Below are 26,586 nucleotides of genomic sequence, written 5' to 3' on the forward strand. Positions count from 1 at the left end.
GGGTCTGGGGTCTCCAGTTTTGGGTCTGGGGTCTCCAGAAGGGAAAGTTTGGGGTTCAGGGGCTCCGATTTTGGGTCTGGGGGCTCCAGAAGGGAAAGTTTGGGGCTTGGAGGCTCCAATTTTGGGTCTGGGGGCTCCAATTTTGGGTCTGGGGTCTCCAGTTTTGGGTCTGGGGTCTCCAATTTTGGGTCTGGGGTCTCCAGAAGGGAAAGTTTGGCCCTGGGGGGTTGGAGAAGGGAAAGTTTTGGGGTCCCAAGGAGGGAAAATTTGGGGTCTGGGGTCCCAAAAATGGAAAATTTGGGGTCTGGGGGCTCCGATTTTGGGTCTGGGGGCTCCAATTTTGGGTCTGGGGTCCCCAAAAATGAGAATTTGGGGTCTGGGGGCTCCGATTTTGGGTCTGGGGGCTCCGATTTTGGGTCTGGGGTCCCAAAAAATGAGAATTTGGGGTCTGGGGTCGCCCCCTCCCCCCGCCCCTCCCCCCCCCGCTCGCCCCTCCCCCCCCCCCGCCGCCCCAGCGGCCGCGAGGTCGGCTCGTGAGATTAATTAACGCCGCTAATTAAGCCCCCTCCCCTAATTAACCGCACCCATGAAGCCCCCTCCCCTAATTAACCGCACCCATGAAGCCCCCTACCCTAATTAACGCCGCTAATTAAGCCCTCTTCCCTAAGTAACGCCGCTAATTAAGCCCCTTACCCCAATTAACGGCACTAATTAAGCCCCCTCCGCTAATTAGCGGCTCTTATTAAGACCCATTCTCTAATTTACGGCTCTAATTAAGCCCCCTACGCTAATTAACGGCCCTAATTAATCACTCTTCCCGAATTAACGGCTCTAATTAATCCCCCTCCTCTAATTAACGGCTCTAATTAAGCCCTCTTCTGTAATTAACTGCTCTAATTAAGCCCTCTTCACTAATTAACGCCGCTAATTAAGCACCCTCCGCTAATTAGCGGCTCTAATTAATCCCCCTCCTCTAATTAACGGCTCTAATTAATCCCTCTCCTCTAATTAACGGCTCTAATTAAGCCCCCTTACCCCAATTAACGGCACTAATTAAGCACCCTACCCTAATTAACGGCCCTAATTAATCACTCTTCCCGAATTAACGGCTCTAATTAATCCCCCTGCCCTAATTAACGGCTCTAATTAAGCCCCCTCCTCTAATTAACGGCTCTAATTAATCCCTCTTCCCTAATTAATGGCTCTAATTAAGCCTCCTGCCCTAATTAACGGCTCTAATTAAGCGGGGAGGGGCGGGGTTTATCGGGGTGGGGGAGGGGCGGTGGGGAGACCCCTCCCCCCAAATAAAGGAAATCTCGCGAGATCTCGCCCCCTCCCCCCCCCCAATTCCCGCGCGTTTCTGTGTTTTGTTTTTTGGCGCCAAAATTCGGGATTTTGAGAGGCCCCTCCCCCCCCAAAAATCCGGGATTTCCCGCCAAAACCAACCCCCAAAAATCCGGGATTTCCCGCCAAAACCAACCCCCCAAATCCGGGATTTCCCGCCAAAATCCCCCCCTCCAAAATTGGAATTTCCCGCCAAAACCAACCCCCCAAATCCGGGATTTCCCGCCAAAACCAACCCCCAAAAATCCGGGATTTCCCGCCAAAACCAACCCCCCAAATACGGGATTTCCCGCCAAAACCAACCCCCAAAGTCCGGGATTTCCCGCCAAAATTCCCCCCTCCAAAATTGGGATTTCCCGCCAAAACCAACCCCCCAAATCCGGGATTTCCCGCCAAAACCAACCCCCCAAATCCGGGATTTCCCGCCAAAATCAACCCCCAAAATCCGGGATTTCCCGCCAAAATCCCCCCCTCCAAAATTGGGATTTCCCGCCAAAACCAACCCCCCAAAATCCGGGATTTCCCGCCAAAACCAACCCCCCAAATCCGGGATTTCCCGCCAAAACCAGCCCCCAAAAACCCGGGATTTCCCGCCAAAATCCCACCCTCCAAAATTGGGATTTCCCGCCAAAACCAACCCCTAAAATCCGGGATGTCCCGCCAAAACCAATCCCCCCAATCCGGGATTTCCCGCCAAAACCAACCCCCCAAAATCCGGGATTTCCCGCCAAAACCAACCCCCCAAATCCGGGATTTCCCGCCAAAATCCCCCCCCCCCCCAATCCGGGATTTCCCGCCAAAACCAACCCCCCAAATCCGGGATTTCCCGCCAAAACCAATCCCCCCAATCCGGGATTTCCCGCCAAAACCAACCCCCAAATATCCGGGATTTCCCGCCAAAACCAACCCCCCAAATCCGGGATTTCCCGCCAAAATGAGCCCAAATTCCCCCCCCCCTCCCCCAAAATCTGGGATTTCCCGCCAAAACCAACCCCCCAAAATTGGGAATTTCCCGCGAAAATGGGCCCAACCCCCCCCCCCCAAGCTGGGATTTCCCGCCAAAACCAACCCACAAAATCCGGGATTTCCCGCCAAAATCCCCCCCCCAATCCGGGATTTCCCGCCAAAACCAACCCCCAAATCCCGCCAAAAATGGAGACTTCAACACAAAAATTGAGTTTTTAACACAAATTTTGGCATTTCCGGTTACAACCGACCCCAAAGTTCGGGAATTTCCCCTCAAATCTGGGATTTCCCGCCAAAACCGACCCGGAGCATCCCCAAAAATCTGGGGATTTCCCGCCAAAACCCCCCAAACTCCCGCCAAAAATTGGGATTTCAACACAAATCTGGGGATTTCCCGCCAAAACCCCCCCAAACTCCCGCCAAAACCCCCCAAAAAACCAGAATAAAACCCCCAAAAATCCGGGATTTACCCCCAAAACCGGCTCAGAGCATCCCAAAAATTTGGGGATTTCCCGCCAAAAGCCCCCAAAATCCCGCCAAAAGCCCCCAAATTCCCTCCAAAACCTATCCTGGATATACCCAAGATTTTGGGATTTCCTGCCAAAACCCCCAAACTCCCGCCAAAACCCCCCAAATCCGGGATTTCCCCCCAAAACCGATCCCGGACACCCCAAGAATTTGGGATTTCCCGCCAAAACCTCCCAAACTCCCGCCAAAACCCCAAAAAATCCTGCCAAAACCCCCAAAATCCGGGATTTACCCCCAAAACCGACACGGAGAATCCAAAAAAATTGGGGGTTTTCCCGCCAAACTCCCCCAAACTCCCGCCAAAACCCCCCAAATCCGGGATTTCCCCCCAAAACCGGCCCTAGATACCCCCCAAATTTTGGGGATTTCCCGCCAAAACCCCCCAGACTCCCGCCAAAACCCCCCAAAATCCCTCAAACTCCCGCCAAAACCCCCAAAACCCGCCAAAACCCCCCAAATCCGCGATTTCCGCCCAAAACCCATCCAGGATACCCCAAAAATTTTGGGGATTTCCCGCCAAAACCCCCCAAAACCCCCCAAATCCGGGATTTCCCCCCAAAACCGGTCCTAGATACCCCCAAAATTTTGGGGATTTCCCGCCAAAACCCCCCAAACTCCCGCCAAAACCCCAAAACTCCCGCCAAAACATCCAAAACTCCCGCCAAAACCCCCCAAATCCGGGATTTCCCCCCAAAACCGGTCCTAGATACCCCCAAAATTTTGGGAATTTCCCGCCAAAACCCCCCAAACTCCCGCCAAAACCCCCCAAATCCGGGATTTGTCCCCAAAACCGACCCGGAGAATCCTCGAAATGTGGGGATTTCCCGCCAAAACCGATCCTGGATCGTCCCAAAAATGTTGGGAGATTTCCCGCCAAAACCCCCCAAACTCCCGCCAAAACCCCCCAAAATCCCTCAAACTCCCGCCAAAACCCCCAAAACCCGCCAAAACCCCCCAAATCCGCGATTTCCCCCCAAAACCGGTCCTAGATACCCCCAAAATTTTGGGGATTTCCCGCCAAAACCCCCCAAAACTCCCGCCAAAACCCCCAGGACCCCCCCAAACTCCCGCCAAAACCCCCCGATTTTTCCCCTCCCCCCCCGTTTCCCTCACAGCCCCACCGAGGTCAGCTCCAGCCCCGCCCCTCCCCCCTTCCTCCCCCCCGCCCCTCCCCCCAGCCCCGCCGCCCCTCCCCCCACCCCCGCCGCCCCTCCCCCCCCCCCCAGCTCCCCCAGGCGCAGCGTGACCAGCGCCGAGCCCAGCGCGGCTCGCGGGGGACCCCCGGGGGCTCCGGGCAACTGAAAGAGGAGCGTGGCCACCGCCGCCACCCCGTCCTCCGTGGGCTCCAGGGTCACCGGCGCCGCCCCCAGAGCCACGCGCGCCGGCAGCCAAGGGGTTAAAGGGCGAGTTTGGGGGTCAAAACGCGGAGTTTTGGGGTCAAAATGGGGAGTTTTGGGGTCAAAATGGAGATTTTTGGGGTCGGAACGGGGATTTTGGGGGTCAAAATTGGGATTTTTGGGGTCAAAACGAGGAGTTTTGGGGTCAAAACGGGGATTTTGGGGGTCGAAATGAGGAGTTTTGGGGTCGGAACGGGGATTTTGGGGGTCGGAACGGGGATTTTGGGGGTCAAAACGAGGATTTTGGGGGTCAAAATTGGGGTTTTTGGGGTCAAAATTGGGATTTTGGGGGGAGAAATTGGGATTTTTGGGGTCGAAATTGAGATTTTTGGGGTCAGAACGGGGATTTTGGGGGTCGGAACGGGGATTTTGGGGGTCAAAATGGGGAGTTTTGGGGTCAAAACGGGGATTTTGGGGCTCGAAATGAGGATTTTTGGGGTCGGAACGGGGATTTTGGGGGTCAAAACGGGGATTTTGGGGGTCGAAATGAAGATTTTTGGGGGGGAAATTGGGGTTTTGACGGTCAAAAGCCGGATTTTGGGGGTCAAAATGGGGAGTTTTGGGGTCAAAACGGGGATTTTGGGGGTCAAAATTGGGATTTTTGGGGTCGAAATGAAGATTTTTGGGGGGGAAATTGGGGTTTTGACGGTCAAAAGCCGGATTTTGGGGGTCAAAATTGGGGTTTTTGGGGTCAAAATGGGGATTTTTGGGGTCAAAATTGGGATTTTGGGGGGGGAAATTGGGATTTTTGGGGTCAAAATGAGGATTTTTGGGGTCGGAGCGAAGACTTTGGGGGTCAGAATTGAGATTTTTGGGGTCAAAATGAGGATTTTTGGGGTCGGAACGGGGATTTTGGGGGTCGAAATTGAGACTTTTGGGGTCAAAACGGGGATTTTTGGGGTCGAAATTGAGATTTTTGGGGTCAAAATGAGGATTTGGGGGGTTAAAATGAGGATTTTTGGGGTCGAAATTGGGATTTTTGGGGTCAAAACGGGAATTTTTGGGGTCAAAATGAGGATTTTTGGGGTCGGGATGGGAATTTTTGGGGTCAAAATTGAGATTTTTGGGGTCAGAATTGAGATTTTTGGGGTCAGGATGGGAATTTTTGGGGTCAAAATGAAGATTTTGGGGGTCAAAACGGGGATTTTTGGGGTCAGAATGGAGATTTTTGGCGTCCAAATGAGAATTTTGGTGGCCCAAAGGAGGATTTTGGTGGCCCAAATGAAGATTTTGAGGGTCCGAAGGAGAATTTGGGGGGTCCTGGAGAGGATTTGGGGGGTTCCGAGCTGGGGGTTGGGAATTTGGGCCACCCGAGGGGGGATTTTGGTGGCCCAGCTCCAAATCTTGGTGGCCAAACCTCAAACTTTGCTGGCCCAACCCCAAATTCCTCTCCCCAGACCCCAAATCTTGGTAGCCCAAGGCCCTATTTTGGTTGCCCGACCCCAAATTCCTCTCCCCAGACCCCAAATCTTGGTAGCCCAAGGCCCTATTTTGGTTGCCCGACCCCAAATTCCTCTCTCCAGACCCCAAATCTTGGTAGCCCAAGGCCCTATTTTGGTTGCCCGACCCCAAATTCCTCTCTCCAGACCCCAAATCTTGGTAGCCCAAGGCCCTATTTTGGTTGCCCGACCCCAAATTCCTCTCCCCAGACCCCAAATCTTGGTAGCCCAAGGCCCTATTTTGGTTGCCCGACCCCAAATCTTGGTAGCCCAAGGCCCTATTTTGGTTGCCAGACCCCAAATCTTGGTAGCCCAAGGCCCTATTTTGGTTGCCAGACCCCAAACTCCTCTCCCCACCCCCTAAATTTTGGTAGCCACCCCCTAAACTTTGGTAGCCACCCCCTAAACTTTGATACCCACCCCCCAAACTTTGGTAGCCACCCCCCATATTTTGATAGCCGCACCCCCAATGCCCGCTCTCGTGGTAGCCAAACTGCCGGGCTTGGTAGCCCAGGTGGGGGCAGGGCTGAAAACACACGGTGACCCTGGCGAAGGGCCTGGCCGCCATCTTGGACATCTCCTGGCGATGACGCCGGCGCTCGTGGCGAGCGTCCAGGCCTTGTTTGGCTTTCCAGAGCAGGACGCAAAGAGCCAAAAAAAGGAAGAAACAGGAAAAAAAGACGGAGAAAAAGACGAAGAGGTCGATGTGGGCTTGGTCCTGACGGAAAAAAAGAAGCCCCTGAGAAGGTTCCGGGCCACCAAGGACCAGCAGGTAGAACCTGGTGGACTTCAAAGGGTGGCTACTGTGAGGGTAGGTGAGGACCAAGCGGTCGCGGACGCCCCGGACCACCAAAGCCGGCACGGGGTGGCCAACGGTCAGGTAGGTGACCAAGCCTTGGGCTCGTTCCTCCAAAAGACGCGGTGGGGAAGGGGAGGAGGGGTTGGGGCTACCTGGAGGAGAGGTTTGGCTACCAAAAGGTGGTGGGGGGGAGAAGGGTGGTTGGTGGGTGAGAATGGTTTGGCCGGTTTGGGCAGTTTGGCTACTGAAACCAGCGTGACCAGTTTGGCCACTGAAATCAGCCCTGGGACCTCCTGGGCCACCAGTGTGACCGGTTTGGCCACTGAAATCAGCCCTGGGACCTCCAGGGCCACCAGTGTGACCGGTTTGGCTACTGAAATCAGCCCTGGGACCTCCAGTTTGGCTACTGAAACCAGCGTGACCAGTATGACCAGTTTGGCCACTGAAAGCGGTTTGGCCACTGAAATCGGCTCTGGGGCCTCCAAAACTTCTGGGGTCACCACCTTGACCAGTTTGGCCACTGAAACCGGTTTGGCCACTGAAATCGGCTCTGGGGCCTCCAAAACTTCTGGGGTCATCAGCTTGACCAGTGTGACCAGTTTGGCCACTGAAATCAGCCCTGGGACCTCCAGGGCCACCAGTTTGGCCAGTTTGGCTACTGAAACCAGCTTGACCAGTTTGGCCACTGAAACCGGTTTGGCCACTGAAATCAGCCCTGGGACCTCCAGTTTGGCTACTGAAACCAGCATGACCAGTTTGGCCACTGAAACTGGTTTGGCCACTGAAATCAGCCCTGGGACCTCCTGGGCCACCAGTGTGACCAGTTTGGCTACTGAAACCAGTGTGACCAGTTTGGCCACTGAAACCGGTTCTGGGGCCTCCAAAACTTCTGGGGTCACCACCTTGACCAGTTTGGCCACTGAAACCAGTTTGGCCACTGAAATCAGCCCTGGGACCTCCTGGGCCACCAGTTTGGCCAGTTTGGCTACTGAAGCCAGTGTGACCAGTTTGGCCACTGAAACCAGTTTGGCTACTGAAATGGGCTCTGGGGCCTCCAAAACTTCTGGGGTCATCAGCTTGACCAGTGTGACCAGTGTGACCAGTTTGGCCACTGAAATCACCCCTGGGACCTCCAGGGCCACCAGTTTGACCAGTTTGGCTACTGAAACCAGTTTGGCCACTGAAATCAGCCCTGGGACCTCCTTGGCCACCAGTTTGACCAGTTTGGCCACCAGGAGCAGCTCCAGGAGCTCTGGGGTCCCCAGTAAAACCAGTGGGACCAGTGGGACCGGTGGCACCGGCCCATGAGGTCCCCAAGGTGCCACCACCGGTCCCCAAGGTGTCCCTGAAGGTCCCCGAGATGCCACCACCGGTCCCTGAGGTGCCACCACCGGTCCCTGAGGTGTCCCCAAAGGTCCCCAAGGTGTCCCCAGAGGTCCCCGAGGTGCCACCACTGGTCCCCGAGGTGCCACCACTGGTCCTGAAGGTCTCAGCTCCGGTCCCCGAGGTGTCCCCGAAGGTCCCCGTGATGCCACCACCTGTCCCCAAACTGCCACCACCTGTCCCAAAGCTATCCACGAACCCCCCCGAGATGCCACCACCGGTTCCTGAGGTGCCACCACCCATCCCAAAGCTATCCACGAACCCCCCCGAGATGCCACCACCAGTTCCTGAGGTGCCACCACCATTCCCAAAGCTATCCACAAACCCCCCCGAGATGCCACCACCGGTTCCTGAGGTGCCACCACTGGTCCCCGAGGTGCCACCACTGGTCCTGAAGGTCTCAGCTCCTGTCCCAAAGCTATCCACCAACCCCCCCGAGATGTCACCACCAGTTCCTGAGGTGCCACCACCTGTCCCAAAGCTATCCACGAAGGTTCCTGAGATGCCACCACCAGTTCCTGAGGTGCCACCACCGGTTCCTGAGGTGCCACCACCATTCCCAAAGCTATCCACGAACCCCCCCGAGATGCCACCACCATTCCCAAAGCTATCCACGAACCCCCCCGAGATGCCACCACCGGTTCCTGAGGTGCCACCACCATTCCCAAAGCTATCCACGAACCCCCCCGAGATGCCACCACCATTCCCAAAGCTATCCACGAACCCCCCTGAGATGCCACCACCATTCCCAAAGCTATCCACGAACCCCCCCGAGATGCCACCACCATTCCCAAAGCTATCCACGAACCCCCCCGAGATGCCACCACCGTCCCCCGCCGTCCCCGCCGCTCCCCCCGGCGCCTGCAGCCTGACCCGGTGCCTCCCCGTCCCCGGCTCCACCTCCACGGCGAAGGTGTCGTAGGAGGTGGCCACGAAGAGGTCCACCACGCCGAAGGTGACGTCCAGCGTGACGCGGATGTCCACGTTGGTGAACTTGGGCTGGACGGCGAAGGGCACCGAGCGGCCGGGGGGCAGCGGCCGGCGCTGGGGTGGGGGGAAGCAGTGGCTTTGTGAGGAGGGGTCCAGGCAGTACTCCTGCTCCACGGCCAGCAGGCGGTAACACTGCTGGCCACCAACCGGGTGGCCCTGGAACGAGTCACGGCAACGGGAACACTGTGGGGACACCAAAACTGGTGTTACTGGTCATACTGGGAGCACTGGTGTTACTGGTGTTACTGGAGGCAGTGGTCATTGTCACTGGTGTTAATGGTCAGGGTCACTGGTGTCACTGGGGTAACACTGCTGGCCACCAACCGGGTGGCCCTGGAACGAGTCACGGCACCTGGAGCACTGGGGAGACACCAAAAAACCAGTTACTGGTCATACTGGGAGCACTGGTGTTACTGGGAGCAGTGGTCATTGCTATTTGGGTCACTGGTGTCACTGGTGTCACTGGTGTCACTGGTGTCACTGGTCAGGGTCAGTGGGGTCACTGGGGTAACACTGCTGGCCACCAACGGGGTGGCCCTGGAACGAGTCACGGCACCTGGAGCACTGGGAGACACCAAAACTGGTGTTACTGGTCATACTGGGAGCACTGGTGTCACTGGTGCTACTGGGGGCAGTGGTCATTGTCACTGGTGTCACTGGTCAGGGTCACTGGGGTCACACTGCTGGCCACCAACCGGGTGGCCCTGGAACGAGTCACGGCACCTGGAGCACTGGGAGACACCAAAAAACCAGTTACTGGTCATACTGGGAGCACTGGGAGCACTGGTGTTACTGGTGTTACTGGTCAGGGTCACTGGGGTCACTGGTCAAGGTCACTGGGGTCACACTGCTGGCCACCAACCGGGTGGCCCTGGAACGAGTCACGGCATCTGGAGCACTGGGGAGACACCAAAAAACCAGTTACTGGTCATACTGGGAGCACTGGGAGCAGTGGTCAGGGTCATTGGTGTCACTGGTGTCACTGGTCAGAGTCACTGGTGTTACTGGTCAGGGTCACTGGGGTAACACTGCTGGCCACCAACCGGGTGGCCCTGGAACGAGTCACGGCACCTGGAGCACTGGGGAGACACCAAAAAACCAGTTACTGGTGTTACTGGGAGCACTGGGAGCACTGGTGTTACTGGGGGCAGTGGTCATTGTCACTGGTGTTAATGGTCAGAGTCACTGGGGTCACTGGGGTCACACTGCTGGCCACCAACCGGGTGGCCCTGGAACGAGTCACGGCACCTGGAGCACTGTGGGGACATTGAAACTGGTGTTACTGGTCATACTGGGAGTACTGGTGTTACTGATGTTACTGGAGGCAGTGGTCATTGTCACTGGTGTTACTGGTCAGAGTCACTGGTGTCACTGGGGTCACACTGCTGGCCACCAACCGGGTGGCCCTGGAACGAGTCACGGCACCTGGAGCACTGGGGAGACACCAAAACTGGTGTTACTGGTGTTACTGGGAGCACTGGGAGCACTGGGAGCAGTGGTCATTGCTATTTGGGTCACTGGTGTTAGTGGTCAGGGTCACTGGGGTCACACTGCTGGCCACCAACCGGGTGGCCCTGGAACGAGTCACGGCACCTGGAGCACTGGGGAGACACCAAAAAACCAGTTACTGGTGTTACTGGGAGCACTGGGAGCACTGGTGTTACTGGTGTCACTGGTGTCACTGGTCAGTGTCACTGGGGGCAGTGGTCATTGTTACTGGGGTCACTGGGGTAACACTGCTGGCCACCAACGGGGTGGCCCTGGAACGAGTCACGGCAACGGGAACACTGTGGGGACACCAAAAAACCAGTTACTGGTCATACTGGGAGCACTGGTGTTACTGGTGTTACTGGTGTCACTGGTGTTACTGGTGTTACTGGTGTTCCTGCTCCACGGCCAGCAGGCGGTAACACTGCTGGCCACCAACGGGGTGGCCCTGGAACGAGTCACGGCACCTGGAGCACTGTGGGGACACCAAAAAACCAGTTACTGGTCATACTGGGAGCACTGGGAGCAGTGGTGTCACTGGTCAGGGTCACTGGTGTTACTGGTGTTACTGGTGTCACTGGTGTCACTGGTCAGGGTCACTGGGGTAACACTGCTGGGCACCAACGGGGTGGCCCTGGAACGAGTCACGGCACCTGGAGCACTGTGGGGACATTGAAACTGGTGTTACTGGGAGCACTGGGAGCACTGGTGGCAGTGGTCAGGGTCATTGGTGTTACTGGTGTTACTGGTGTTACTGGGAGCACTGGTGTTACTGGTGTTACTGGGGGCAGTGGTCATTGTCACTGGTGTTAATGGTCAGGGTCACTGGTGTCACTGGTGTCACTGGTCAGGATCACTGGGGTAACACTGCTGGCCACCAACGGGGTGGCCCTGGAACGAGTCACGGCATCTGGAGCACTGGGGAGACACCAAAACTGGTGTTACTGGTCATACTGGGAGCACTGGGAGCACTGGGAGCAGTGGTCAGGGTCACTGGTGTCACTGGTGTCACTGGTCAGGGTCACTGGGGTCACTGGGGTCACTGGTCAGGGTCACTGGTGTCACTGGTGTCACTGGTGTCACTGGTGTCACTGGTCAGGGTCACTGGTGTCACTGGTGTCACTGGTGTCACTGGTGTCACTGGGGTCACTGGTGTCACTGGTGTCACTGGTCAGGGTCACTGGTGTCACTGGTGTCACTGGTGTCACTGGTGTCACTGGTGTCACTGGTGTTACTGGTGTTACTGGTCAGTGTCACTGGTGTCACTGGTGTCACTGGTGTCACTGGTGTCACTGGTGTCACTGGTGTCACTGGGGTCACTGGTGTCACTGGTGTTACTGGTCAGGGTCACTGGTGTCACTGGTGTCACTGGTGTCACTGGTGTCACTGGTGTCACTGGTGTTACTGGTGTTACTGGTCAGTGTCACTGGTGTCACTGGTTTCACTGGTCAAGGTCACTGGGGTAACACTGCTGGCCACCAACCGGGTGGCCCTGGAACGAGTCACGGCACCTGGAGCACTGGGGAGACACCAAAAAACCAGTTACTGGTCATACTGGGAGCACTGGGAGCACTGGGAGCAGTGGTCATTGCTATTTGGGTCACTGGTGTCACTGGTGTCACTGGTCAGGGTCACTGGGGTCACACTGCTGGCCACCAACCGGGTGGCCCTGGAACGAGTCACGGCACCTGGAGCACTGGGAGACACCAAAACTGGTGTTACTGGTGTTACTGGGAGCACTGGTGTCACTGGTGTTACTGGTGTCACTGGTGTCACTGGTCAGGGTCACTGGTGTCACTGGTGTCACTGGTCAGGGTCACTGGGGTCACACTGCTGGCCACCAACGGGGTGGCCCTGGAACGAGTCACGGCATCTGGAGCACTGTGGGGACATTGAAACTGGTGTTACTGGTCATACTGGGAGCACTGGGAGCAGTGGTGTCACTGGTCAGGGGTCACTGGTGTCACTGGTGTCACTGGTGTCACTGGTGTCACTGGTCAGGGTCACTGGTGTCACTGGTGTCACTGGTGTCACTGGTGTCACTGGTGTCACTGGTCAGAGTCACTGGTGTCACTGGTGTCACTGGTCAGGGTCACTGGTGTCACTGGTGTTACTGGTGTCACTGGTGTCACTGGTGTCACTGGGGTCACTGGTCAGGGTCACTGGTGTCACTGGTGTCACTGGTCAGGGTCACTGGTGTCACTGGTGTTACTGGTGTCACTGGTGTCACTGGTCAGTGTCACTGGGGTCACTGGTGTCACTGGTGTCACTGGTGTCACTGGTGTCACTGGTCAGTGTCACTGGTGTCACTGGGGTCACTGGTGTCACTGGTCAGGGTCACTGGTGTCACTGGTGTCACTGGTGTCACTGGGGTCACTGGTGTTACTGGTGTCACTGGTGTCACTGGTGTCACTGGTGTCACTGGGGTCACTGGTGTTACTGGTGTCACTGGTGTCACTGGTGTCACTGGTGTCACTGGGGTCACTGGTGTTACTGGTGTCACTGGTGTCACTGGGGTCACTGGTGTCACTGGTGTCACTGGTGTCACTGGTGTCACTGGTCAGGGTCACTGGTGTCACTGGTGTCACTGGTGTCACTGGGGTCACTGGTGTTACTGGTGTCACTGGTGTCACTGGTGTCACTGGTGTCACTGGGGTCACTGGTGTTACTGGTGTCACTGGTGTCACTGGTGTGGGTCACTGGTGTCACTGGTGTCACTGGTGTGGGTCACTGGTGTCACTGGTGTCACTGGTGTTACTGGTGTCACTGGTGTCACTGGTGTTACTGGTGTCACTGGTGTCACTGGTGTCACTGGTGTCACTGGTGTCACTGGTGTCAGAGGTCACTGGTGTCACTGGTGTCACTGGTGTCACTGGTGTCACTGGTGTCACTGATGTCACTGGTGTCACTGGTGTCACTGGTGTCACTGGTCAGGGTCACTGGTGTCACTGGTCAGTGTCACTGGTGTCACTGGGGTCACTGGTCAGTGTCACTGGTGTCACTGGTGTCACTGGTCAGGGTCACTGGTGTCACTGGTGTCACTGGTGTCACTGGTCAGGGTCACTGGTGTCACTGGTCAGTGTCACTGGTGTCACTGGTGTCACTGGTGTCACTGGTGTCACTGGGGTCACTGGTCAGGGTCACTGGTCAGGGTCACTGGTGTCACTGGTGTCACTGGTGTCACTGGTCAGGGTCACTGGTCAGTGTCACTGGTGTCACTGGTGTCACTGGTGTCACTGGTGTCACTGGGGTCAGAGGTCACTGGTGTCACTGGGGTCACTGGTGTCACTGGTGTCTCTGGTCAGTGTCACTGGTGTCACTGGTGTCACTGGTGTCACTGGTCAGTGTCACTGGTGTCACTGGTGTCACTGGTGTCACTGGTCAGGGTCACTGGTGTCACTGGTGTCACTGGTGTCACTGGTGTCACTGGTGTCACTGGTGTCAGAGGTCACTGGTGTCACTGGTGTCACTGGTGTCACTGGTGTCACTGGGGTCAGAGGTCACCAGTGTGGGGAGTTCTGAGCCCCTGGAGGAACCGGGCAGGTCCCCTCCCCCCCAGGTGTCCCCAGGTGTCCCCAAAGTGTCCCCAAAGTGTCCCCAGGTGTCCCCCCAGCTGTCCCCAGGTGTCCCCAGGTGTCCCCAGGTGTCCCCATGTCCCCCCAGGTGTCCCCAGGTGTCCCCAAAGTGTCCCCAGCTGTCCCAGGTGTCCCCAGGTGTGTCCCCAGGTGTCCCCATGTCCCCCCAGCTGTCCCCAGGTGTCCCCAGGTGTCCCCAGGTGTCCCTATCTCCCCCCCTGTCCCCAGGTTTCCCCAAAGTGTCCCCAGCTGTCCCCAGGTGTGTCCCCAGGTGTCCCCATGTCCCCAGGTGTGTCCCAGCTGTCCCCATGTCCCCAGGTGTCCCCAGCTGTCCCCAGGTGTGTCCCCAGCTGTCCCAGGTGTCCCCAAAGTGTCCCCACGTCCCCGCAGGTGTGTCCCTCACCTGGTGCCTGTAGCAGTCTCTCCTGTCGGGACAGGCTCCGCTCTCGGTGTTGTTCTGGCAGGGGCAGCCGGTTCCGTCCAGCTCGTTACAGGTGTCGGCGTGTCCGTTACACTGACACCTGCACCACAGGTGAGCTCACCTCAGACAGCCCCACCCACTCCTCCCAAATTTTCCCAAATTTTCCCAAATTTTCCTCATTTTTTTCTGATTTTTTTCCGGTTTTTTCCTGATTTTTCCTGATTTTTTTCTTATTTTTTTGACCATTTTTCCTCATTTTACAGGTGTCGGCGTGTCCGTTACACTGACACCTGCACCACAGGTGAGCTCACCTCAGACAGCCCCACCCACTCCTCCCAAATTTTCCCAAATTTTCCCAAATTTTCCTCATTTTTTTCTGATTTTTTTCCGGTTTTTTCCTGATTTTTCCTGATTTTTTTCTTATTTTTTTGACCATTTTTCCTCATTTTACAGGTGTCGGCGTGTCCGTTACACTGACACCTGCACCACAGGTGAGCTCACCTCAGACAGCCCCACCCACTCCTCCCAAATTTTCCCAAATTTTCCCAAATTTTCCTCATTTTTTTCTTATTTTTTTCCATTTTTTTCCTGATTTTTCCTCATTTTTTTCTTATTTTTTTGACCATTTTTCCTCATTTTACAGGTGTCGGCGTGTCCGTTACACTGACACCTGCACCACAGGTGAGCTCACCTCAGACAGCCCCACCCACTCCTCACAACTCTTCCCAAATTTTCCCAAATTTTCCCAAATTTTTCCCATTTTTCCCCATTTTTTTCTTATTTTTTTCCAGATTTTTCCTGATTTTTCCTCATTTTTTTCTTATTTTTTTCTCATTTTTTCCTCATTTTTGTCTTATTTTTTTCCAAATTTTTCCTCATTTTTCCCTCATTTTTTTCTCACTTTTTCCCAATTTTTTCCTCATTTTTTCCCAATTTTTCTGCATTTTTTCCTCATTTTCTTCCCCATTTTTCCCAATTTTTCCTCATTTTTTCCGATTTTTTTTCTCACTTTTTCCCAATTTTTTCCTCATTTTTTTCCCAATTTTTCCTCATTTTTTCCGATTTTTCCGCATTTTTTTCTTATTTTTTTCCCATCTTTTTCCTCATTTTTTCTTATTTGTTCTTGTTTTTTCCCCTTATTTTTCCCAATTCATTCCTCATTTTTTCCCATTTTTCCTCATTTTTTTCTTATTTTTTTCTGGATTTTTCCTGATTTTTCCTCATTTTTTTCTTATTTTTTTGACCATTTTTCCTCATTTTTTCCTCATTTTTTTCTCATTTTTCCCTTATTTTTTTATTATTTTTTCCCAATTTTTTCCAGATTTTTCTGCATTTTTTCCCCATTTTTCCCAATTTTTCCTCATTTTTTCCCAATTTTTTCTCTCTTTTTTTCCCATTTTTTCTCATTTTTTTCCCAATTTTTCCTTATTTTTTCCTCATTATCCCCAATTTTTTCTCATTTTTTTCCCCATTTGTTCCCCCCATTTTTCTTCATTTTTCCTCATTTTTTCCCATTTTTCCCCATTTTTTTCTTATTTTTTTTTCCAGACTTTTCCTCTTTTTTTTCTTATTTTTTTCCGGATTTTTCCTGATTTTTCCTCATTTTTTTCTTATTTTTTTGACCATTTTTCCTCATTTTACAGGTGTCGGCGTGTCCGTTACACTGACACCTGCACCACAGGTAAACTCACCTGAGACAGCCCCACCCACTCCTCAAAACTCTTCCCAAATTTTCCCAAATTTTCCCAAATTTTTCCCATTTTTTTCTGATTTTTTTCCGGTTTTTTCCTGATTTTTCCTCATTTTTTCCTTATTTTTTTGACCATTTTTCCTCATTTTACAGGTGTCGGCGTGTCCGTTACACTGACACCTGCACCACAGGTAAACTCACCTGAGACAGCCCCACCCACTCCTCACAACTCTTCCCAAATTTCCCCAAATTTTCCCAAATTTTTCCCATTTTTCCTCATTTTTTTCTGATTTTTTTCCGGATTTTTCCTGATTTTTTTCTTATTTTTTTCTTATTTTTTTCCAGATTTTTCCAGATTTTTTCTTATTTTTTTGACCATTTTTCCTCATTTTTTTCCCCATTTTTTTCCCCATTTTCTTCCCCATTTTTCCCAGTTTTTCCTCATTTTTTTCTTATTTTTTTCCCAATTTTTCCTCATTTTTTTCTCACTTTTTCCCAATTTTTTCCTCATTTTTCCCCCATTTTTCCTCATTTTTTTCCTCATTTTCTTCCCCATTTTTCCCAATTTTTCCTCATTTTTCCCTCATTGTTTTCTCACTTTTTCCCAATTTTTTCCTCATTTTTTTCCCAATTTTTCCTCATTTTTTCCGATTTTTCCTCATTTTTTTCTTATTTTTTTCCCATCTTTTTCCTCATTTTTTCTTATTTGTTCTTGTTTTTTCCCCTTATTTTTCCCAATTCATTCCTCATTTTTTGCCATTTTTCCCCATTTTTTTCTTATTTTTTTCCGGATTTTTCCTGATTTTTCCTCATTTTTTTTCTTATTTTTTTGACCATTTTTCCTCATTTTTCCTCATTTTTTCCTCATTTTTTTCTCATTTTTTTATTATTTTTTTAATTATTTTTTTTCCAATTTTTTCCCAATTTCTCTGCATTTTTCCCCATTTTTCCCAATTTTTCCTCATTTTTTTCCCATTTTTTTCTTATTTTTTTCCCATTTTTCTCATTTTATCGCACGCCCAGGTGTCCCCAGGTGTGTCCAGGTGTCCCCAGGTGTCCCCAATGTCCCCAGGTGTCCCCAGGTGTCCCCAGGTGTGTTTTGGGTGTCCCCAGGTGTCCCCAGGTGTCCCCAGGTGTGTCCCCAGGTGTCCCCAGGTGTGTCCAGGTGTCCCCAGGTGTCCCCAGGTGTGTTTTGGGTGTCCCCAGGTGTCCCCAGGTGTCCCCAGGTGTCTCACCTGGTGCAGGTACCGTCCAGCATGAAGAACCCGGCCCGGCAGGTGTCACACCTGTCCCCATCCCCACCCAGGTGTCCCCAGGTGTCCCCAGGTGTCCCCAGGTGTGTTTTGGGTGTCCCCAGGTGTCCCCAGGTGTCCCCAGGTGTCCCCAGGTGTATCTCAGGTGTCCCCAGGTGTCCCCAGGTGTCCCCAGGTGTGTTTTGGGTGTCCCCAGCTGTTCCCAGGTGTGTCCCCAGGTGTGTCTCCAGGTGTCCCCAGGTGTCCCCAGGTGTGTTTTGGGTGTCCCCAGGTGTGTTTTGGGTGTCCCCAGGTGTCCCCAGGTGTCCCCAGGTGTCCCCAGGTGTGTTTTGGGTGTCCCCAGGTGTGTCCAGGTGTGTCCCCAGGTGTGTCCCCAGCCCCACCCAGGTGTCCCCAGGTGTGTTTTGGGTGTCCCCAGGTGTGTTTTGGGTGTCCCCAGGTGTCCCCAGGTGTCCCCAGGTGAGTTTTGGGTGTCCCCAGGTGTCCCCAGGTGTCCCCAGGTGTCCCCAGGTGTCTCACCTGGTGCAGGTCCCGTCCAGCATGAAGAACCCGGCCCGGCAGGTGTCACACCTGTCCCCATCCCCACCCAGGTGTCCCCAGGTGTCCCCAGGTGTCCCCAGGTGTGTCCCCAGGTGTCCCCAGGTGTGTTTTGGGTGTCCCCAGGTGTCTCCAGGTGTCCCCAGGTGTCCCCAGGTGTCCCCAGGTGTCTCCAGGTGTCCCCAGGTGTCCCCAGGTGTGTCACTCACCTGGTGCAGGTCCCGTCCAGCATGAAGAACCCGGCCCGGCAGGTGTCACACCTGTCCCCATCCCCACCCAGGTGTGTCCCAGGTGTCCCCAGGTGTCCCCAGGTGTATCTCAGGGGTCCCCAGGTGTCCCCAGGTGTGTCCCCAGGTGTCCCCAGGTGTGTTTTGGGTGTCTCACCTGGTGCAGGTCCCGTCCAGCATGAAGAACCCGGCCCGGCAGGTGTCACACCTGTCCCCATCCCCACCCAGCTGTCCCCAGGTGTCCCCAGGTGTCCCCAGGTGTCCCCAGGTGTGTCACTCACCTGGTGCAGGTACCGTCCAGCATGAAGAACCCGGCCCGGCAGGTGTCACACCTGTCCCCCACGCTGTTGTTCTGGCAGTTCACGCAAACGGCCTCGGCCTCGCTGGGACCCTCCGACACCCAGGTGTGGATCTGCACAGGTGAGGCCACAGGTGAGGCCAGGTGTGTCCCCAGGTGTCCCCAGGTGAGTCCAGGTGTGTCCCCAGGTGAGTCCAGGGGTGTCCCCAGGTGTCCCCAGGTGAGTTCAGGTGTCCCCAGGTGTCCCCAGGTGTGTCCCCAGGTGAGTCCAGGGGTGTCCCCAGGTGTCCCCAGGTGAGTCCAGGTGTCCCCAGGTGAGTCCAGGTGACCCCAGGTGAGTCCAGGTGTCCCCAGGTGTATCTCAGGTGTCCCCAGGTGTCCCCAGGTGAGTCCAGGTGAGTCCAGGGGTGTCCCCAGGTGTCCCCAGGTGAGTCCAGGGGTGTCCCCAGGTGTCCCCAGGTGTCCCCAGGTGTATCTCAGGTGTCCCCAGGTGTCCCCAGGTGAGTCCAGGTGTCCCCAGGTGTCCCCAGGTGAGTCCAGGTGTGTCCCCAGGTGAGTCCAGGTGTCCCCAGGGGTGTCCCCAGGTGAGTCCAGGGGTGTCCCCAGGTGTCCCCAGGTGAGTCCAGGTGTCCCCAGGTGAGTCCAGGTGTGTTCAGGTGTGTCCAGATGCGTTCAGGTGTGTCCCAGGTGTGTCCCCAGGTGTCCCCAGGTGTCCCCAGGTGAGCCCAGGTGAGTCCAGGTGTCCCTAGGTATGTCCCAGGTGTCCCCAGGTGTATCTCAGGTGTCCCCAGGTGAGTCCCAGGTGTCCCCAGGTGAGTCCAGGTGTGTTCAGGTGTGTCCCCAGGTGTCCCCAGGTGTGTCCAGGTGTCCCCAGGTTTTCCCCCATGCCCCCAGGTGTGTCCCAAGTGTGTCCAGCTGTCCCCACCTGTCCCCAGGTGTCCCCAGGTGTCCCCAAGCCTCCCCAGCTGTCCTCATGTACCCCCAGGTGTGTCCCCAGGTGTCCCCAAGACCCCCCAGGTGTGCCCCAGGTCTGTCCTGGTGTGTCCAGGTGTGTCCCCAGGTGTCCCCAAGTCCCCCCAGGTGTCCCCAGGTGTGTCCAGGTGCTCACCAGGTGTGTCCCCAGGTGTCCCCAAGCCCCCCAGCTGTCCCAGGTGCTCACCAGGTGTGTCCCCAGGTGTCCCCAGGTGTCCCCAGGTGTCCCCAAGCCCCCCCAGGTGTCCCCAGGTGTCCCCAGGTGTCCCCAAGCCCCCCCAGCTGTCCCAGGTGCTCACCAGGTGTGTCCCCAGGTGTCCCCAGGTGTCCCCAGGCCCCCCCAGCTGTCCCAGGTGCTCACCAGGTGTGGCTCCAGGGGGTACCTGCGGGGGTCTCCTCGGTGTTGCTCCAGTTGGGCGCGGCTCAGGCACACCTGGGCGCGGTTCCGGCAGAAACTGCGACAGGTGAGACAGGACCCGCCCCCCAGGGCGGAGCCAACGAACAGCGGCCGACACTGCTGGCACTGGGGACCCTGCACAGGTGACACAGGTGACATTGGACAGGTGACACAGGTGACACAGGGACAGGTGACACAGGTGACACAGGTGACACAGGTGAGACAGGGACAGGTGACACAGGTGACACAGGGACAGGTGAGACAGGTGAGACAGGTGACACAGGTGACACAGGTGACACAGGTGACACAGGGACAGGTGACACAGGTGACACAGGGGACACAGGTGACACAGGTGACAATGGGCAGGTGACACAGGTGAGACAGGTGAGACAGGTGAGACAGGTGACACAGGTGACACAGGTGACACAGGTGACACAGGTGACACAGCGACAGGTGAGACAGGACCCGCCCCCGAGGGCGGAGCCAACGAACAGCGGCCGACACTGCTGGCACTGGGGACCCTGCACAGGTGACACAGGTGACACAGGTGACACAGGTGACACAGGTGACACAGGTGACACAGGTGAGACAGGCACAGGTGACACAGGGACAGGTGACACAGAGGTGACACAGGGACAGGTGACACAGGTGGGACAGGTGACACAGGGACAGGTGAGACAGGACCCGCCCCCGAGGGCGGAGCCAACGAACAGCGGCCGACACTGCTGGCACTGGGGACCCTGCACAGGTGACACAGGTGACACAGATGGGACAGGTGACACAGGTGACACAGGTGGGACAGGGACAGGTGACACAGGTGACACAGGTGACACAGGTGACACAGGTGACAATGGACAGGTGACACAGGTGACACAGGTGACACAGGTGACAATGGACAGGTGACACAGGTGACACAGGTGACACAGGGACAGGTGAGACAGGTGACACAGGTGAGACAGGTGAGACAGGACCCGCCCCCCAGGGCGGAGCCAACGAACAGCGGCCGACACTGCTGGCACTGGGGACCCTGCACAGGTGACACAGGTGGGACAGGGACAGGTGACACAGGGACAGGTGACACAGGTGGGACAGGTGACAGGTGAGATCTCATGGACAGGTGACAAAGGGACAGGTGAGACATGGACAGGTGAGACAGGTGTGTCCCCAGGTGTGTCCCAGATGTCTCCAGGTGTATCTCAGGTGTATTTTGGGTGTCCCCAGGTGTATTTCAGGTGTGTTTTGGGTGTCCCCAGGTGTGTTTTGGGTGTCCCCAGGTGTGTTTTGGGTGTCCCCAGGTGTCTCCAGGTGTGTCCCAGGTGTATCTCAGGTGTGTTTTGGGTGTCCCCAGGTGTGTCCCAGGTGTCCCCAGGTGTCCCCAGGTGTGTTCTGGGTGTCCCCAGCTGTCCCCAGGTGTATCTCAGGTGTCCCCAGGTGTGTTTTGGGTGTCCCCAGGTGTATCCAGGTGTGTCCCAGGTGTGTTTTGGGTGTCTCCAGGTGTGTTTTGGGTGTCCCAGGTGTGTTTTGGGTGTCCCCAGCTGTGTTCTGGGTGTCTCCAGGTGTGTTTTGGGTGTCCCCAGGTGTCCCCAGGTGCCCCACCCCCTCACCTGGGTGTTGTTCATACACCTGAGGCAGGTGTGTCGCGCTGCGGGTCCCGCGCAGTCGCTGTGGCCGTTGCAGGCGCAGGGCGTGGCGCAGGTGTTGCCCCCGAAACCCCCCCAGGTGTCCCCAGGTGTCTCCAGGTGTGTCCAGGTGTGTCCAGGCGTCCCCCAGGTGTCCCCAGGTGTTCCCCAGGTGTCCCCAGGTGTGTTTTGGGTGTCCCCAGGTGTATCCAGGTGTGTTTTGGGTGTCCCCAGGTGTCCCCAGGTGTGTCCAGGTGTATCTCAGGTGTCCCCAGGTGTGTTCTGGGTGTCCCCAGGTGTATCCAGGTGTCCCCAGGTGTGGTTTGGGTGTCCCCAGGTGTATCCAGGTGTCCCCAGGTGTGTCCAGGTGTATCCCAGGTGTGTTTTGGGTGTCCCCAGGTGTGTCCAGGTGTGTTTTGGGTGTCCCCAGGTGTCCCCAGGTGTATCTTAGGTGTCCCCAGGTGTGTTTTGGGTGTCCCCAGGTGTGTCCCAGGTGTCCCCAGGTGTGTTTTGGGTGTCCCCAGGTGTGTTTTAGGTGTCCCCAGCTGTCCCCAGGTGTCTCCAGGTGTCTCCAGGTGTATCCAGGTGTGTCCCAGGTGTCCCCAGGTGTGTTTTGGGTGTCCCCAGGTGTGTTTTAGGTGTCCCCAGCTGTCCCCAGGTGTCTCCAGGTGTCTCCAGGTGTATCCAGGTGTGTCCCAGGTGTCCCCACGTGTGTTTTGGGTGTCCCCAGGTGTGTCCAGGTGTACCCAGGTGTGACCCAGGTGTGTCCCAGGTGTACCCAGATGTCCCCAGGTGTGTTTTGGTTGTCCCCAGGTGTCCCCAGGTGTCCCCAGGTGTGTCCCAGGTGTGTTTTGGTTGTCCCCAGGTGTCCCCAGGTGTCCCCAGGTGTGTCCCAGGTGTGTTTTGGTTGTCCCCAGGTGTCCCCAGGTGTATCTCAGGTGTGTTTTGGGTGTCCCCAGGTGTGTTTTGGGTGTCCCAGGTGAGCTCACCTGGGTGTTGTTCATACACCTGAGGCAGGTGTGTCGCGCTGCGGGTCCCGCGCAGTCGCTGTGGCCGTTGCAGGCGCAGGGCGTGGCGCAGGTGTTGCCCACGAAGCCGAAGTGGCAGCGACACCTGTCGGGCTCCACGCAGGTACCGTTGGCGCAGCCCTGGCGGCACACGGGGCGGCACTCACCTGTACGGCTGGGAGACACACCTGGGTCAGGGGACACCTGGGGACACCTGGGGACACCTGGGGACACCTAAAACACACCTGGGTCAGGGGCTGGGGACACCTGGGGACATCTGGGGACAGCTGGGGACACACCTGGGGACAGCTGGGGACACCTGGGGACACACCTGGGGACACCTGGGGACAGCTGGGGACACCTGGGGACACCTGGGGACACACCTGGGTCAGGGGCTGGGGACACCTGGGGACACCTGGGGACAGCTGGGGACACCTGGGGACACCCAGAATACACCTGGGGACACCTGGGGACACACCTGGGTCAGGGGACAGCTGGGGACAGCTGGGGACACCTGGGGACACACCTGGGGACACCTGGGGACACCTGGGGACACCTGGGGACACCCCAAATACACCTGGGGACACCTGGGGACACACCTGGGTCAGGGGCTGAGGACACCTGGGGACACCTGGGGACACCTGGGGACACCCAGAATACACCTGGGGACACCTGGGGACACACCTGGGGACACCTGGAGACACCTGGGGACCCCTGGGGACACCTGGGGACACACCTGGGGACACCTGGGGACACCTGGGGACACCTGGGGACACCTGGGTCAGGGGCTGGGGACACCTGGGGACACCCAAAATACACCTGGGGACACCTGGGGACACCTGGGACACACCTGGGGACACTGGGGACACCCAAAATACACCTGGGGACACCTGGGGACACCTAAAACACACCTGGGGACACCTGGGGAACACCTGGGGACATTGGGGACACCTGGGACACACCTGAGTGTGTCCCTCCCCCTCCCCAGGTGTCCCCTCACCTGTGGGTGTGTCACCTCCCCCCAGGTGTGTCCCCAGGTGTGTCCCAGGTGTCCCCAGGTGTGTTTGGGTGTCCCCAGGTGTGTCCCAGGTGTGTCCCCAGGTGTTTCCCCAGGTGTGTCCAGGTGTGTCACCTCCCCCCAGGTGTGTCCCCAGGTGTGCCCAGGTGTGTCCCAGGTGTCCCCAGGTGTGTTTTGGGTGTCCCCAGGTGTGTCCCAGGTGTCCCCAGGTGTCCCCAGGTGTGTTTGGGTGTCCCCAGGTGTGTTTGGGTGTCCCCAGGTGTGTCCCCAGGTGTCCCCAGGTGTGTCCCCAGGTGTGTCACTCACCTGTCGGGGCTGTACCCCGCCCTGCAGGTACAGGTGTATCCGTCAGGCAGATCCCTGCACACCTGGCTGGCTCCACAGGTGTCCCCAGGTGTGTCCCCTCCCCCCCAGGTGTCCCCAGGTGTGTCCCCTCCCCCCCAGGTGTGTCCAGGTGTATCCCAGGTGTGTCCAGGTGTGCTCAGGTGTGTCCAGGTGAAGTTAAAATGGGGTTCAGGTGTCCCCAGGTGTCCCCAGGTGTGTCCCCAATGTCCCCAGGTGTCCCCAGGTGTGTCCCCAGGTGTGTCCCCAGGTGTGTTTGGGTGTCCCCAGGTGTCCCCAGGTGTGTCCCAGGTGTCCCCAGGTGTGTTTTGGTGTCCCCAGGTGTGTCACTCACTCACCTGTCGGGGCTGTACCCCGCCCTGCAGGTACAGGTGTATCCGTCAGGCAGATCCCTGCACACCTGGCTGGCTCCACAGGTGTCCCCGGGTGTGTCCCCTCCCCCCCAGGTGTCCCCAGGTGTGTTTTGGGTGTCCCCAGGTGTCCCCAGGTGTGTTTTGGGTGTCCCAGGTGTCCCCAGGTGTCCCCAGGTGTGTTTTGGGTGTCCCAGGTGTGTCCCCAGGTGTGTTTTGGGTGTCCCCAGGTGTCCCCAGGTGTGTCACTCACTCACCTGTCGGGGCTGTACCCCGCCCTGCAGGTACAGGTGTATCCGTCAGGCAGATCCCTGCACACCTGGCTGGCTCCACAGGTGTCCCCAGGTGTGTTTTGGTGTCCCCAGGTGTGTTTGGGTGTCCCCAGGTGTGTCCCAGGTGTGTTTTGGGTGTCCCCAGGTGTCCCCAGGTGTGTCACTCACCTGTCGGGGCTGTACCCCGCCCTGCAGGTACAGGTGTATCCGTCAGGCAGATCCCGGCACACCTGGCTGGCTCCGCAGGTGTCCCCAGGTGTGTCCCCTCCCCCCCAGGTGTGTCCAGGTGTCCCCAGGTGTGTTTGGGTGTCCCCAGGTGTGTCCCAGGTGTGTTTGGGTGTCCCCAGGTGTGTCCCAGGTGTGTTTGGGTGTCCCCAGGTGTGTTTGGGTGTCCCCAGGTGTGTTTGGGTGTCCCCAGGTGTGTCACTCACTCACCTGTCGGGGCTGTACCCCGCCCTGCAGGTACAGGTGTATCCGTCAGGCAGATCCCTGCACACCTGGCTGGCTCCACAGGTGTCCCCAGGTGTGTCCCCAGGTGTCCCCAGGTGTGTCCCCTCCCCCCCAGGTGTGTCCCCAGGTGTGTTTTGGGTGTCCCCAGGTGTCCCCAGGTGCATCCCAGGTGTCCCCAGGTGTGTTTTGGGTGTCCCCAGATGTCTCCAGGTGTGTCCAGGTGTATCTCAGGTGTGTTTTGGGTGTCCCCAGGTGTGTTTTGGGTGTCCCCAGGTGTATCTCAGGTGTCCCCAGGTGTCCCCAGGTGTGTTTTGGGTGTCCCCAGGTGTGTTTGGGTGTCCCCAGGTGTCCCCAGGTGTGTCACTCACTCACCTGTCGGGGCTGTACCCCGCCCTGCAGGTACAGGTGTATCCGTCAGGCAGATCCCTGCACACCTGGCTGGCTCCACAGGTGTCCCCAGGTGTCCCCAGGTGTCCCCAGGTGTCCCCAGGTGTGTTTGGGTGTCCCCAGGTGTGTTTTGGTGTCCCCAGGTGTGTCCCAGGTGTGTTTTGGGTGTCCCCAGGTGTGTTTTGGGTGTCCCCAGGTGTCCCCAGGTGTGTTTTGGGTGTCCCCAGGTGTGTCCCAGGTGTGTTTTGGGTGTCCCCAGGTGTCCCCAGGTGTCCCCAGGTGTGTCCCAGGTGTGTTTGGGTGTCCCCAGGTGTGTTTGGGTGTCCCCAGGTGTGTTTGGGTGTCCCCAGGTGTGTCACTCACTCACCTGTCGGGGCTGTACCCCGCCCTGCAGGTACAGGTGTATCCGTCAGGCAGATCCCGGCACACCTGGCTGGCTCCGCAGGTGTGGTGCCCGTTCTGGCACTCGTCTTCAGGGGGGCAGCTCAGGAATGCCCAGACCCCCCCAGGACCGCAGGTGTGGGGCTCACCTGGGACAGGTAACACGGAAGTGAGCTCGGAATTCCCAAAATTCCCAAAATTCCCAAAATTCCAACCAAAAAAACCCCCAAAATCCCCACCAAAACCACCAAAATTCCAACAAAAATACCCCAAAAAACGGCCCCAAACCCCCCCAGCCCCACAGGTGTGGGGCTCACCTGGGACAGGTAACACGGAAGTGAGCTCGAAATTCCCAAAATTCCCAAAATTCCCAAAATTCCAGCCAAAATTGCCCCAAAAATGGCCCCAAACCCATCAAAAACCCCAAAATCGCCCCAAAAAACGGCCCCAAACCCCCCCAAATTTATCCCAAATCCCCCAAATCCATCCCAAAATTCCCAAAATTCCAACCAAAATTCCCAAAATTCCAACAAAAAACCCCCAAAATCCCCAAAATTCCAACCAAAAAATCCCCAAAATCCCCAAAATTCCAACCAAAATGCCCCCAAAAATGGCCCCAAACCCATCAAAAACCCCAAAATTGCCCCAAAAAACGGCCCCAACCCCCCACAAGTTTATCCCAAATCCCCCAAATCCATCCCAAAATTCCCAAAATTCCAACCAAAATCCCCAAAATTCCAACAAAAATACCCCAAAATCCCCAAAATTCCAACAAAAATACCCCCAAAAATGGCTCCAAACTCATCAAAAACCCCAAAATCGCCCCAAAAAACGGCCCCAAACCCCCCCAAATTTATCCCAAACCCCCCAAATCCATCCCAAAATTCCCAAAATTCCAACCAGAATTCCCAAAATTCCAACAAAAATTCCCAAAATTCCAACAAAAAACCCCAAAATCCACAAAATTCCAGCCAAAATACCCCCAAAAATGGCTCCAAACCCATCAAAAACCCCAAAATCGCCCCAAAAAATGGCCCCAAATCCCCCCAAATTTAT

General features: G+C 56.3%; 3 protein-coding genes across 3 annotated transcripts in view; 1 reads left to right on the plus strand and 2 right to left on the minus strand.

Annotated features, from left to right (window-relative positions):
* LIPE (lipase E, hormone sensitive type) overlaps positions 1–4,238 on the plus strand; it is a 35,200-nt gene extending 30,962 nt beyond the window's left edge. Inside the window, exons 10-11 of the mRNA XM_058860032.1 lie at positions 3,954–3,963; positions 4,065–4,238. Coding sequence (XP_058716015.1) covers positions 3,954–3,963; positions 4,065–4,238 — 184 coding nt within the window. The remainder of the gene's footprint in view (positions 1–3,953; positions 3,964–4,064) is intronic.
* Positions 4,239–5,388: 1,150 nt separating this feature from the next.
* Positions 5,389–21,402, minus strand: LOC131590134 (uncharacterized PE-PGRS family protein PE_PGRS54-like). Its single transcript, XM_058860033.1, has 7 exons — positions 21,309–21,402; positions 19,669–19,839; positions 18,319–18,449; positions 14,313–14,430; positions 6,896–9,029; positions 6,104–6,625; positions 5,389–5,495 (listed from the first exon to the last, which is right to left on the minus strand). Exons 1-7 carry the CDS (start codon positions 21,321–21,323, stop codon positions 5,389–5,391), a joined length of 3,198 nt encoding a protein of 1,065 aa, XP_058716016.1. The 5' UTR covers positions 21,324–21,402.
* Positions 21,403–24,743: 3,341 nt separating this feature from the next.
* MEGF8 (multiple EGF like domains 8) overlaps positions 24,744–26,586 on the minus strand; it is an 86,058-nt gene continuing 84,215 nt past the window's right edge. The window contains exons 19-21 of the mRNA XM_058860034.1: positions 25,517–25,679; positions 25,135–25,155; positions 24,744–24,768 (exon numbers count right to left, since the gene is read on the minus strand). Of these exons, the coding sequence (XP_058716017.1) occupies positions 24,744–24,768; positions 25,135–25,155; positions 25,517–25,679 (209 nt within the window). The remainder of the gene's footprint in view (positions 24,769–25,134; positions 25,156–25,516; positions 25,680–26,586) is intronic.

The sequence above is a fragment of the Poecile atricapillus genome, chromosome 32 (genome assembly GCF_030490865.1).
Source record: "Poecile atricapillus isolate bPoeAtr1 chromosome 32, bPoeAtr1.hap1, whole genome shotgun sequence".
Taxonomy (NCBI): Eukaryota; Metazoa; Chordata; class Aves; order Passeriformes; family Paridae; genus Poecile; species Poecile atricapillus.

What these genes read in the sequence shown, in the direction of transcription:
- LOC131590134 (XM_058860033.1), bottom strand. An exon ending in GAGACTGCTACAGGCACCAG is followed by an intron (nt 9,030 to 14,312) that starts GTGAGGGACACA and finishes GTGTCCCCACAG; the next exon opens with TGTTCCCGTTGCCGTGACTC. An exon ending in TATGGGGGGTGGCTACCAAA is followed by an intron (nt 5,496 to 6,103) that starts GTTTGGGGGGTG and finishes AATCCTCTCCAG; the next exon opens with GACCCCCCAAATTCTCCTTC.